Source organism: Filicampus tigris, chromosome 4 (assembly GCF_054856515.1).
Source record: "Filicampus tigris isolate MCC_2025a chromosome 4, RoL_Ftig_1.0, whole genome shotgun sequence".
In the NCBI taxonomy this organism is placed as follows: domain Eukaryota; kingdom Metazoa; phylum Chordata; class Actinopteri; order Syngnathiformes; family Syngnathidae; genus Filicampus; species Filicampus tigris.
Genome location: NC_141220.1, coordinates 6231206 through 6245503, shown reverse-complemented (window position 1 = coordinate 6245503; position 14298 = coordinate 6231206). Strand labels below are relative to the sequence as shown.

Below are 14298 nucleotides of genomic sequence, written 5' to 3'. Positions count from 1 at the left end.
GCACTCACAAATTATTACCATTACGGATACAAATCGTTAATCATGAATATGCCTTTTTGACAACTATCTTACTCTATAAGAAACACACTAAATATAGAAGACATGAGGAAACAATGTTTTTTGGCTCCTGAAACCCATGATGGAAAGGCCTCCTTGATCTTGGTCACAGCGCAGGATGGAAGGGGTACCCAAATTGAGCTCCCCAGGAATCGCCAACGCCATCTCACCAGCCGGCTATAGGCGACGTGCCTATTCCTCCTGAAAGAAGAAGGGAAGCATAAGAAAAAAAAAAAAAATTCAAGTGGAGGGATAACATTTGATTTTGTAATACAGTACAGTACTTATTACATGTCGGGTTAGTAAGTGATAAAAATGACATGAAAACTCATCCCAATATCATATTCAAGTTATTTTGTGCATCTTGGTGAACTTCAATCTTCAATTACTTTACTTCATACATGCATCAAATGTTCCGATTTGTCCTGTGAGAGTCCTGGGAATAACCACTGAAATAAGCAAGCGACTTGGCTTGTACAGGATAGAGGAATGTGTGATCTGAAAAATAATTGTGAAATGACAGTGCATGTACTAGTGCAAATAACAGGAGACGTACTGTATATGTGCCTCACATATTGCATGGGCATTTGTCATATGTATGAAAATCAGGCACGTCGCCCAGGCAGCTGGTGTGTGGTGATGCAGATGAAAACTGGCTGTATCAAGTTAAATAACATAACCCACCAAGATTCGTTGCCAAGACGCACGTGTCTCTTGATGTTCGTCGCCAGCGTCCGGGGTGGGAGCAGGATTAGGGTTATTCCTTCATTCCCTCTCTGTAAATATCCCGACTGGTGCTTTATGTCCCATACATCCTCACTGAGGACTGTAAAGAAGCATTGTGCGAGTGTGTGCGTCCCCCAAGCCTCCCTGCTCCACCTGCTTTATCTGCTCACTTCCACATTTCCTCATTCTCATACAAATCAGACATGGAGAGGCTGACCCATGTGATATGCTGAAGTGATCATGGGTAGGGATGTCCACATACATTTTGGAGCCAACTGATCGCCGTTTTTGGACGTTATAAGTGAGCTATATGTACAATGATTTCCAATGGACAAACCGTGATCGGTTCTCCTCGTGACTCCCACCCAAACATGGAGAGAACGGAAGAGGGCGTGGCCATTTTCTTAGTCACGACAACCAACAACGTAACCTGTTGATATCAGCATTAGCAATAATGCTTGAGAGATGACACAGACCACAGATCAGGAAACTTTCTTTTGTCGGCATGATTTGAACCTTCGCAGGGATGACCCAAACGGATTTCTAGTTAATTTCCATAACCACTTGTCCACGACAACCTGAAACAAGCTTTTTGATGCTAATGTTAGCATTAATAAATCAGCTAACGAAAGCGGGAAAGTCCATGTAGGTAAATTCCGGAAAACCAACTAACCCATACTGGGAGACGGTAACAGCACTCAAATCCATCTCCTTAATCTCTCAGCCCAAACATCCTACAATGTAACCGTTTGAATCCAGCATCAATGCTAGCAACACGACACAGACCAAAGGTCAGGAAACTTTCCGTGTTAAGCAGGATAATAACCTGCCCAGGGGAGACCCCAATTGATTTCTAGTCGATCGCCTTAACCACTCAGCCACGACAACCTGCCATGGAATGCTCAAGAAATAATAAATTGGCTAACTAAAGTGGGAAAAGCCATGCAATCAAGCTCCGGAAAACAAACAAACCTAGACAGGTGGACGCCAACAGCCCTCAAGTCCATCGCATTTAGCACGAGAACTTGCAATGGAACTTTTTGAATCCAGCATTAATGCTAGCAACAAGACACAGCCCAAAGATCAGAAGACTTTCCGTTGTCGGCAGGATTCAAAACCGCGCAGGGGGACCCCAATGGATTTCTAGTCCATCACATCACATCCACTCAGCCACAGCAACCTGCGATGAAATGCATGAATGAATAAAATCATAATTAATTTCCCAATTTTTTCAATCCCTTGCACATAGGACATTGAAGACCTTTTTACATCAACTCTGTCATTAAAAAAAGTTGTCAGTCATTTGTGAAAAATTATGTCACATTGAACACTAAAAGCCAGAATCTTTCTTTATTGCCGCCTCAACTGGAAAAAAAGTAAAGCATGTTTGTCTCTTTTGAATTCATTTGGCCATTCTGACAAGTTGGATGAGGTGTCATGTGACTCATCTGTGCTTCGCATCTCGGGCCTTTCAAGATGGCCACGAAACTTGTCTTATTATATACTACTAAGATGTTATTAATCATGTGTGACAAACACTCCCTTCTCATCATAGTCTGTCTCACCCTCCCCTCTTGAATCTCCTGTCCTCCACCTGAAGGGTCCGGATGTCGGTCTGGACCTGTTGTGACAGTTTAGTGTGGGGTCATGCAACAACTTCCACATGAGCCATATCTGGGGCACGCTGAGGCTGTGAACCACCATGAGCTCTCGGTAAAAACACGGGTCGAACGTCTGGAGGTGAGGTGCTGCTGATGGACGGGGAATGCCAAAGGTCCGAAAACCTTGGTGACGCGATGGCTTGATTCCGATCAGCTGGAGGCACATTCCCAGGAACACGTCATCGATGGGGAACAGCTCCACCTGGAATTTGGAAACATGAATGTGAAACAAAAGTCAAAAAAGATGATTCGGCGAGAGCTGGGCATTTTACAAAAAATTTGCGGTCCGTTTATCGCCTTCCACCTACAGCCGGCATATATCCGACATTTTGTCTGGCCGGACCAAATAGTAATCGCCTATATAGGACTTCGGGGCGAGGCATCCGTTTCCCATTGGCCGCGGTCCTCAAAGGTCCTAAAAGGAGACCTTTATGGACCTTAGAGCAGTGTTATTCAAACCTTTTTCAGTCAAGGCACATTTATTTCATTGAAAAAATCCCGCAGCTGAAATTGTGAAAAAAAAAGAAGCTTATTTTAACAATATAAGTGTTATTTTGTTTATATAAGCCTTTTTTAACATTGAAGAATGATGTTATATTGTAACGTCTTGAATAGGAATTAAATAAACACAAAGAAAAAAGTATTTTATAATGTTTCATATTGATACTCAGTGTGAAATATGGGCCTGTTTGGATAAACATGCGTCACTAATTCGCTTGTCCCTAAACAAAGACAATTAGCTACCTGCTGCTGCTGCCACCTGCTGGTATGGAAGAGTTCTACAGTGTAGTAAAGACATGCAGGCACACAAATTAGATGATTTCCCACGGCACACCTGACAATATCTGGCACACAGCCGCGGCCAACTGGAAACGGAAGCACCGCCGCGAAAATAGACAACAGACGATAATTACATAGACGGAAAAAATGGGCCCCCGACTATGCTTAGTCCGATTATAGTCCGACAATTTTTTGGGTTTCACGACTATCGTTTATCGCCGACCAAATGGGCGTCCGTCACATAGGCAGAATGCCCAGCTCCGGATTTGACTTCGTAGTTATCGTCATATACCTGTTGACAGGAGGCGCTGAGTCTCCGTGCTGTATACCCCGACATGACGAAGCCCCCTCCCCCGGCATAAGATGGGTACAAAGCACTCCCATACACAAACTCCGGCACATAGTACTTGGAAGTGCGGCGCCGAATGGGTTTGGCGTTGACGATTATATCCCCAATAAAAAGATCCTCATCTGACTTTTGGCCTTGGAGCATCTCCAGAATGTTGTCTACGTTCACATAAACATCAGCATCCCCCTTGAAGATGAACCTGGACGACAATGACGAGAGACAAGAGAATGACAAGAAAATCTAGACGAGAAATTGCTTCGGGTGGCTGGATCCAACACTGACTTGACGTGAGGACAGGTGTGGTTGACCCATTCTAGAAAGTGTGTTTCCTTTAAAGTCAAGTTGAAGAAGGTATCTTCAAAGTCCCACAATAGAATATCCTCAAAGCTTTGACTCTCGTAGGTCAGCAGCTGATCCCACAGCGGCAAGGCAGTGCGATTCTTGGGGACCCCCAACAGGAAGACGGTGCGGATAGACGCGCCTTCTTTACCCCACGTCCTACGCACCACCTGAGGTCATTGAAAGTGGAGAAAACTTCAGTTTTGTTTGAAAACAACAAAGTAACCCATCTATCCACCCATTTTCTAACGCATATCCTATTCGGGTTGTAAACAAGCCACTCGGCTTCAAATGCACCAGGCATGGCATCCAAGATAAAACACTGTCCAAGTCAAAAATACGAATTACAATTGTCTTCTACTGGGTTGAAGTAGAACCCGGTTAACAATGACCGCCAATAAGGCTCCTGTTGTCCGTACATGAAGAAGAGGAGGTAGGTTGGTTAGGACAGTGTTTCGCAACCTTTAATGAGATAAAGCACATATTCCACATCGGAAAAAATCTCACGACACACCACTTTGCAAAACGATTCCCTAAAAGTGGCTATACAAGGTCATGATGTACCTTTTGTCATCTAGTGCAGTGTTTTTCAAACTGTGAGCCAAACTGTGAGATATTGCCAGGCGGGCTGTGGGAAATTACGTAATTTTTGTGCCTGTGCGTAATCATGTGGTTGCTACATTGTAGTACTCTTCCATACCAGCAGGTAGCCGCAGTAGCAGTAGCAGGTAGCTAATTGTCTTTGTTTAGAGACAAGCGAATTAGTGACGCATGTTTATCCAAACAGGCCCTTGTTTCACACTGAGTAAGTATCAATATGAAACATTATAAAATACTTTATTCTTTGTGTTTATTTCATTCCTATTCAAGACGTTATAATTAGGGCTGTCAAGATTAAACCATTAACTTTGGAGATTAATTTAAATGTCATAACGCACTACAAAAAATTAACTCAATTAACTCAGTTTTATTTACTTCCCGTAGCTGCTGACCTCTGCTCACTGTGCTGCCAAACTTACAAGGAGAGTCACTGTCGCAAAGACGGACTTCTACATACTTTTAGTTGCTTGACGGCTCATTGGAGAAATCCAAAATCATTTGCACACTTTGCACAGCCAAATTCAAATACCGTATTACGTAGTTGTACGTCTTTGGTGTTTCGTACAACTGTTGTATTTTACAGGAAAAGAATCGTATTCAAGGGTCAAAGAGGGCTATCAGGACAGTCTTTGAATTGAGATCTACTTTAGATTTTTTTCCAAATTAATTCCAAGATTTTACTCAATTACATAACGGTTACAAGCTTTGTAAAAAATTGTAAATGAAAAATACGATTAATCGTGATTAATTATGGAAATTTTTGCGATTAATTAGTTTTAAAAAATGTATCGTTTGACAGCACTATAAACAATATAACACTTAAATTGTTAAAAGAAGCTTTTTTTTCATAATTTCAGCTGGTGGTGTGTCGCGGGATTTTTTCAATGAAATAAATGTGCCTTGACTCAAAAAAGTTTGAAAAACACCGATCTAGTGGAAGAACATTTGATTGTTTTGCCTGTTATTATACGTGGTTGGCGTAAATAAATTCACACAACAGATTTTTTAAATTTGATAATAATTAAAAAATAAATCATTTCCAGCGGCACACCTGATGATCTCTTAGGGCACACTAATATGCTACGGCACACTGGTTGAGAATCACTGGGTTAGGAGACAGGCAGTATAGAGGAAGGTTAGGAGTGTTGGACTGAGAGTTTGAATGTTAAATGGAGGCACAATGACAAAGTAAAGCTGGCTGATATGACGCCGAGGAGAAGGGTAGACACTTTTTTGCATACAGGAGGCTAGATGGAAGGGCAGCGGGGCTAGAAGCATTAGAGGAGGGCATAAACGGTTGTCAATGGAAACGGTCTGGACAGGAAGAGTAATGGAGTGGGGGTGATTCTAAAGAAAGCGTGTGCAAAGAAGGGGTTGAAGGTGAAGATGATCGTGTCGCTAGCTAATGCGTTATAACCAGTGCTATCAAGCGATTAAAATTTTCCATAATCGATCGCGATTAATGGTATTTTCCAACTACATTTTTTTACAAAGCTTGGAACAGATATTTACTTGAGTAAAATTTTGGAATTAATACGGAAAACAAAATTAAAAGTATATTTTGACTCAAAGACTGTTCTAATAGCTTTCTTTGATCCTTGACTAAGATTATTTTCCTGTAAAATACAACTGTTGAACGATACAGCAAAGACGTGCAACTAATATGGTATTTGAATTTGGCTTTGCGAAGCTCCCAAATTATTTTGGATTTCTCCAGGGAGCCATCGAGCAACTTTTTAAATTTAAACTGCGTAAATGTCCATCTTTGTGACAGTGACTCTCCTCTAAGTTTGGCTACAAAGTGAACAGAGGGAAGGTGCCACAGGAAACAAAATAAAAATTAGTTAACAGAGTATATATTTTTTTAATGCGTTATAAGACTTAAATTAATCTCCATAGTTAACGCTTTAACTTTGACAGCCCTAGTTATAATGCAAAAGTTTGGCAATCAAACACAATAGTACTGCGCTATACTGTAAAGCAATCTTAAATATTAATCATAATCATAATCATCATCTGCGGTCTAGTGAAAGACATGGCAGGGTTGGTAGCTAAATGCTATCTTGGTTAAACAGCTGTAAACAATTCAATTCAATCCATTCGCGATACTCCCAGCCGGTAAGTGGGTGTGCATAGGAAATTCGCCAGCTAATGGCTAATTAGCTGGCTAATTTAAATAATGTTTATGAGTGCACGGATGTTTTTTGGGGGGAGGGCGGCGGGGCGAGTGGTAGCGGGGGGGGCGGGCGTACTGACAGAAAGTAAGGACGTTAGTGCTTCAAAAGGATGAGGACGGACGGGGTCGGAGGACGATTCTTTTTATAAGGACGGAGGGATGAGGTACCCGGGTCACGGAGGGAGGACCGACCAGCGAAAAAGGATTAAGTGCCCATCTCTGGTAATCCACCAACAGGGGAATTTATGTTACCCACAAACTCAGATACCGGTTAGGTTTCTCAGAATGGGCAGCCAACAAGTGAATTTGTAGTCATTGCTGGTGAAAATGTGAGAAACTTAATCGGTATCCGAGGGTAACGTGAGTTCTCCTGTTGGCAGACTTGAATAAAGATCGGAGGGGCAAAAATGACCAGAGATGACACTTTAGCCCTTTTTACTCGAGGGTTGATCTGTTTTTTTGTACTTGAAACATGTTGTTTTTGTATTTGAAAGATTTTCAATTGTCCTTGAAGGATGTATATTTTTTGTAATTGAAGAAATGTTTCTTTGTATGTGCAAAACACACAGTTTGTTTGTGAATTGTTGGCTGTGAGTATATCGTGTTTTGTGCGTTTGTGAACCGAAAAAGAGGGTGGCGAAGAAGGGATGGGTTGGTAAGAGAAGTAAAAAGAGCAGACAGGATTACAAGGAGAGGACGCGGCAAAGGTCAAATAGAAAGTGAATGATGAGTTTTACAAGAGGTTGGACTCAAAGAAAAGAGAAAAGGAGATGTCCAGATCAGCTGGATGGGATGAAGGATGTGTGGCATTTTAGTTCTTTGGCTAAAAACAGCCCTGCTGCATCTGTTCATTGAACCTAAAGATGAGAGGTGTAGCAATGGTAAGTTCTGTCCGGTATGTGAACAATCACTGGATGAGGGAAAAAAATAATAATAATAATCCTAATATAGTTTACCTGCCGCTTATCAAAATCCGCAGCGACAGATTTCACAGCAATGAGCATGTAGAGCTCACGGCTTTCTCCAGCTCGTTCGGACCCTCCCAGCTGACATTTCTGTGGTTGATCTATTAGCAGCCGGAAGTTGCGGTTGTCCTTTTCTCGCAGGTAGCCCGCAAAGTCAAACAGCGGCAATGTCGGCAGAGGCGCGCCAGTCGTCTTGGTGGGTGTGGCGCCCTTCTGCCGAGACTTGGACTTTCCTTTGGATTTGGATTGAGTTTTGGACTTGGGCTGAGGGCGTTTGGACTTGTGTTCGCAGGGCGGCAGCTGAGGCTCAGAGGGTCTGGCCGCATACTGCCCCTTTGGACAGATCGTGACAATGGACATTTCATGTGTCTTACTTCTCTCAACCAGTACAGATGGAATTATTTCCAACATTTCTTTTATTTTATTTTTATTATTAATGATTTGTTTTTGAGCAAGCCAACAAAAGAAGTTGATAAACAAACGTAACATTCAAATTGTAATCAGAAATTCAGATAAATCAAAACACAAACTGTCTCCCGGAGCACACTGTCAATTGTAGTTCTATTGTAGATAGTTACGAGTTTCCAACACAAAACTGTACTTGGACTCTTCCTGAACCCTTGCATCTTACCGGCGGGGGCTCCTTGGCCACTCTGGCTCCGTTGCTTTCCAGCAGGGTCCGACTGGAGCTGGTGGGACGAAGGATTTCCAGCCTCCATGCTGGCTTGTCCCACCCAGAGGACAAAAGGAACTGGAACATCATAGCCTCGGTTAGGACTCATAAGAATGGGCGCTGTTGCGCAGGTTAGTTTGTTGTGCCATTTGACTCCATTTGTGTGTACCTGCCGCACGTAGAGCAACAGGGAGAAGAGCAGCAGTAGCATCATGGTGCACATCACATCTCCTTTTACGTAGCAGCCCCTCCTCCTCAGCATCCCCATTTTCTGGCTTCAGTCGCGTATTCAACAGGGCGTGAAGTAGTAAGAGATCCTCATCTCCGCTTGGGGGACTTCACCATTCGTTCAGCAAAATGTATGTTTTCCGTATTCTGTGAGAGTCTAAAAGGCAAGCATTTCCCTCCATTGCCCTCTTCTCCGAAGCCAGCACAAGCATCCTGACACAAACGGAATAAAGTCACAAGAAATGGATCATGACGATGGGGTTCCATTCACCCCACAGCATTTGTGCCAAAAATATGTTGTGTGTCGATGATAAGTGTTTGTTCGGCGTCCATGATGTGTCTATGTTATGTCGATGATACGTGTCTATGTTATGTGTGGATGATAAGTGTCTATATATGGGCCATTCTACTGAATTGGTTCAAATTCAGAGTTGGAAAATGTGTGAAATTTGTATTTTATTTCAGAAAAACCTTTATTGTATTCATGTTGCATCATACCTAAGGGGCACAAATATAGTAAAAGTACAGTCAATTTTCAAATAGTATTTTCTAGTTTTCCAAATATCTTGACTGTCCCTAAAATGTGTCACTACCGAAACATACAATTACAGAAGAATAAAAATAATTCTGCTCACCGATTCATATTTTTTTCCATTCCCCCTCTACAAAGTATTTTTATAAATGAGTATACGTGGTTTTCACATCAAAATTAATCTAAATTTTTAACAGAATTTAATATTCATTTTTCCGAAATAAATCTAAATTGATATGCTATTTTTGAACATTGAACTCTGTCTTTGCTAGGCTTTTTGGCATTTTGGTGTTTTTCCCTTCAAATTAAGATAAAATATAAAATAGAATATTGTTAAAATCCGAAAGATCTATGTATGACATATGTATCTATTAGGGATGGGACGAGACAAAAATCCCACGAGACAAGATGTCTCACGAGATTGAGTCCGCGAGAACGAGACGAGATTTTTGCTAATTTTAGAATTTAAAAAAATACCTGATGTAATTTTTTCAGTTTTCAAAATGTTTTTTTATCAAAGAGATTGCAAGAAAATTAATCATCTAGCTCTAAAGTGCAAATGCAAACAGGAGTCACTTTCGTTACATGCTCTCAAATATTGCTGCAATAACAGCTAAAGCTGAGATCTTTCCTCTTACTGAATACTTTGACAAAATCCAACTGTGCTCCTGGGGCAGTAACTCAATTGTATATAGTGTTTTATGTTAATTAATTGGCTTTATTCATATTTTTATTTATATTTGTTAATATTTATTGATATATTTATTAATAGATGTATCACTGCCCCTTATTGTTTTTTGGGGGTTTATTGTATTGTTTTTAAAGTGCTTTGTTACAGCTCTAGCTGTTATGAAATGCGCTAAAATTGTATTGTATTGTAGAGTTCAACTTGTTTCTCAGTCGATCTTCAACAAGAGGAATGTCACTGCATCTGTGTCAAGATTTCTGCAACTTGTCGTAGTTCTGGGCTCCTCAGATACGGCACCCCGCTGCTCTAGATCGCGAGCCATCATGTCCAAAGAGTTGTTCTAGCGCGTGATTACGTCCATATTAGTTTGTGCGCGGGCAGCTCGAGCTGTCTTTATTCAGACGTCAAAAGTGCTGCAGCTGCTGCTGTTGAGCATCGGTGAAAAAAATAAATTATACGCTTGACACGTCCAAACAAACATGATACGCGGCCAACTTTGGACCAGCCGCACTAGCGTTGCGTTCATTGCCTGCACGATAAGCACTTAATGTGTGGCTCAAAGCCAGCCTTACCTATCGCCACATCCATGTTGCGAGCGTTGTCGGTCACAACAGCGACTTCGTGATTTGGCTTCGGAAGTTCACATTCGGTGACTGCAAAACACCGTCAAAAGAAAATAGATCTCGTGCTGTGCAGGGACGAGAAATCTCCTGGCGTTCTAATCCCGCGAGATCTCGTCCCATCCCTAGTATCTATGTATCATTGTGTAAAACTTACTTTATTCAAAAGAAACATATTGTCACTACCGAAACCATTATGTCACTACCGAAAGGTTTCGGTAGTGACCGTTTCGTGAGTGACATTTTATGATAGTTGTTGACAATACTCAACAATGCTTGGCACAATGTGGCTACCACAGACAGCTTTGAGCATGTGTACAGAGATAGAAAACAGTACATTTAGCATTAAAATCAAAAGTGCTCATTTTCTTGCCGAAATGAGGTGTTCGGCAGTGACGGTCCTAAAAACCACATGCTGAATTTCAGACTTTGGAGGGCACATAACTTAATAATGCTGTCAACTAATTACTCGCCATGTGGCCAGTGATGAACATGAAGGTAATGTCTCTTACTGGTGAAATTTCTGGGAATGTGGCTAAAACCAAGCCCTGCCTACAGACAAATACTATTTGCGTTTCGGTAGTGACATGAAAAGTTGGGACAGGTTTTTTATATAAAAACTTCTAATTTGAAAAAAACTACAAAAACTATGTAAATCTTTCACAATACATTTAAAAGCAACCGAAATGTTCTATTAAAGTTAAGTATTTTGTAAATTGGCAAAAAATATTCTACATTTTCTTTTCGTGAATTGAAATTCAGGAGTTAGAGATTGTGACTGCCACCTCCAAATAGGAAGGCACATAGAAAAGATGACTTTTTATACATTCAGTTTAATAGTATCTCAATTAATGCCTTGTGGTAAAATAGATCATAACAAGATATGAATAAATATGCAAGGTCTGAACCCTTTATTGTTTTTTAAAATTTGATTTTCATTGTGGGACAGCAATTTCAACCAATTCGGTAGAATGGCTCATATATGTTAGATATGTTGATAAGTGTCTATGTTAGACGTCCATGTAAAGTGTCGATGTTAGACGTCGATGAGAAATGTCGTCAGTGTTTAATGAAATCATTATAAATAAGATAATATGTATAAAAGTATGCAAGCGATCCCGTTAGCTCATTCCCACCACCGTTGCGACACAACGCCGCTTTATTCACAGCCGGGATCAACTTTTGGGTATGTCTTATTTTAGGCCTCTATTAATTTCTTCTTCTTATTATTATTTTTTTTTTAGCCCGAGTCTATCTATGTGCTGTGCGCTGTTTGTTTCTACACCTAGATGTCAGTAATACCAAAGGCATTGAACTCAATGCGGCCATGGCGCGAAGGACAGGAAAACAAATTAATTATTATTATTATTACTATTAATAACAATAATAATTATATTATTATAATGTGAAGGCGAAGACCTTCATTATTATATATCATTAAGTCAGATTTATTTGGCGCTTTTCTGTACTTTGCTAATCGGACCAAAACCTCTCCCCAAAAGCCCTACGGAAGGCACAGCCCCAGCAGGTTACCAGAAAAAAAAAATAATAATAAATTTATACAGGCTGAAAATAAGACACACGAAAAAGTTGATCCTAGCTGTTAAACAAAGCGGCGTTTCGCAACGGTGGTGGGAATGAGCGAACAGGACCGCATGCATACATATTATTAATTTTATTAAACACTAACGACATTTCTCATCGGCGTCTAACATCGACACTTTACATAGACATCTAACATAGACACGTATCATGGTCGTCTATAGACACTTATCAGCTACACATAATTAGACACGTATCATCGACACATATAGACAGGTATCATGGACGTCTATCATAGACACTTATCATCGACACATAACAATTTTTGGCACAAATGGAACCCCATATTTCTATTGTGTATTTTTTAGTGTAGTGTTCTGCTATTTAATAAATCAAGTAAAATACTTCCGACCCACACACTTCTGCATTTCACAGACAACAATGCTCTATTTTGATTGACACTGTCTGAGAGGTATTAAAATTATTAGGAACTACAGCTATCATTGCATCAACAGGCGAGAGAGAATATTGTGTTTGTCATGTTTTAGATGTCTTCCTCCTCCAGTACACCTGATTCAAATGATCAGGATCGTCATCGGGCTTCTGCAGAAGAGCTGATCATTTGAGTCAAGTCTGCTGGAGGACGGAAAACGTCTAAAACATGCAGGATATGGCCCACGAGGATCAGTGTTACAGGCTGACCCCTGGTTTAGAGTATCAGCATTTTGGAGACATTGGATGTGTCATTAACTAATAGTAAAACTGAAGTATAAGTATTTGGTTTTTTTAACCATGATTTTTCTTATTCTATCTTTAAGCAACGGTTAATGCGCATCTTCAAAGCGTGTACAAATGAGGGGGGCGTGTCTCTGTTGTTATATAAGTGAATGCAGCATTTGGATTCGGGTGCCGTCTAATTAAGCAAACAATGTGTCAGTAAAAACATTGATTGTGTTGGAGTAACGCTCCTAAATGCTAAAGACTGTCTTAATATGTTACGTCTAATTGTCTCGGAGTATAAGTGAACGTGACAGAAAACAACACGCACATGTAAATATTCCAGCTGATTTACAATGTCAACAACGTCTTTCTTTTATTTAAAACAGTTATTGTAAATTGCATGTACGTGTGGCGTATAAAAGAAGTTCATTCAAACTTACCAAAGAGGACGGAGAAGGAAGGACAAACTGGAAACATCTGCACGTACTGCGTCTCAACGCTGGCGCTCATGTTGCCTTTAAGTGCCGTGGGAAATATGCATTTTACAGACTGACCAAGGCAGCTAGCATTCCCCTAACTAAAATGTCATTTTGAACTGTGAAATACAATATATAAACTAAGTATGGTTGTACAGCTGGAAATTGATATCTGTTGCATTTGCTTTATACCAGATAAACTTGGAAAAATGACGTTTTGGGATTCGGTGGCCGAGAGGAGAATCTAAAGGGGAGGACATGAAGGCAGCATCTTCTCTAACCTAACCACGTGGCTGAAATTTGAAGGAACAGCCCTTAAGACTGAAGCCGACACAGCAGAATGGGGGTTGGGGTGGTCAAATGAAGAAAACAATTGTGGACTGCGGAGCAAAATGACACATTCATATCCAGAATGTCATTGGGTTTGTTCTGAACATACCATATGGAATTATTTATAACAGAAGAACTTTCGACCCACCATGGTACTGGGAAAAAGTGAAGATGAGAAACTGCTTACAAGGAGCAGCAGTGATGATATTTTATGACTGCATTCTTTGGTGTACTCAGGAGACTCGACTGAGGGCACATTAAAGAGTTCTGCTTCTGTGACAAAATCAAGTTTGGTACAAAGAACGTAGCTTTGGTTTATATGCATGTTTTAGATGCAACACAAAGAGTATGGTAGAATATCCATCCGGTGTCCTCTATGTATCCAAGTCTCTATTTGAGGGTCAGCAGTTGTGTTCCTGGAGTACCCCCAAACACACAGCACAAGTAACACAACCAATAGCGCTTTCTCACAAAGCACATATTGGTTGAGCAAAACCCTTTTCGCCCTATAACATGCTCGTGACGGTCTACAGTTGGTCCAGAGCCGATATGGGAAAAGCACAGCTCGGGGGCCACATCCGGCCCACCCACAGACTCTGACCGGCCCTCGAAGTGGCCTGAAATTCAAAGTAAAACATAAATATGAGGTGCGTTTAGTTTGAAAGTCGTGCTATTATTTCATGTGCACACATGTGGACGCTAGCGCAAGCTAGTTCGCAAGCAAGAGCCACAAATTGTGTTTACCGTGCTGCAAACTTACTGTAGCTATTTTTTCGCTATATTTAGTGACATTTCCGACGCCTTTCCTAACAATTTTTCCCAAAAAGACACTCAAG

The 14298-nt window shown here is 40.8% G+C and overlaps 1 protein-coding gene across 3 annotated transcripts; it reads right to left on the bottom strand.

Moving 5' to 3' along the window:
• Positions 1 to 2119: 2119 nt before the first annotated feature.
• b3gnt9 (UDP-GlcNAc:betaGal beta-1,3-N-acetylglucosaminyltransferase 9) lies at positions 2120 to 13230 on the bottom strand. Of its 3 annotated transcripts, none has more exons than XM_086028719.1 (8): positions 13097 to 13230; positions 8496 to 8767; positions 8285 to 8404; positions 7645 to 7986; positions 3856 to 4082; positions 3517 to 3772; positions 2485 to 2646; positions 2120 to 2404 (listed from the first exon to the last, which is right to left on the bottom strand). In XM_086028719.1, exons 2-8 carry the CDS (start codon positions 8592 to 8594, stop codon positions 2345 to 2347), a joined length of 1266 nt encoding a protein of 421 aa, XP_085884845.1. In that variant the 5' UTR covers positions 8595 to 8767; positions 13097 to 13230; the 3' UTR covers positions 2120 to 2344. The 3 variants fall into 3 exon arrangements, with proteins under 3 accessions (XP_085884845.1, XP_085884843.1, XP_085884842.1); XM_086028717.1 differs by adding an exon at positions 10347 to 10427 and having other exon boundaries at positions 2120 to 2646; positions 13097 to 13162; XM_086028716.1 differs by having other exon boundaries at positions 2120 to 2646.
• Positions 13231 to 14298: the final 1068 nt, after the last annotated feature.

What these genes read in the sequence shown, in the direction of transcription:
- b3gnt9 (XM_086028716.1), bottom strand. Translation starts at nt 8,594, where the DNA reads ATGGGGATGCTGAGGAGGAGGGGCTGCTACGTAAAAGGAGATGTGATG. An exon ending in CGGATTTTGATAAGCGGCAG is followed by an intron (nt 4,083 to 7,644) that starts GTAAACTATATT and finishes CAATGACCTCAG; the next exon opens with GTGGTGCGTAGGACGTGGGG. An exon ending in CACACCTGTCCTCACGTCAA is followed by an intron (nt 3,773 to 3,855) that starts GTCAGTGTTGGA and finishes ATTGTCGTCCAG; the next exon opens with GTTCATCTTCAAGGGGGATG.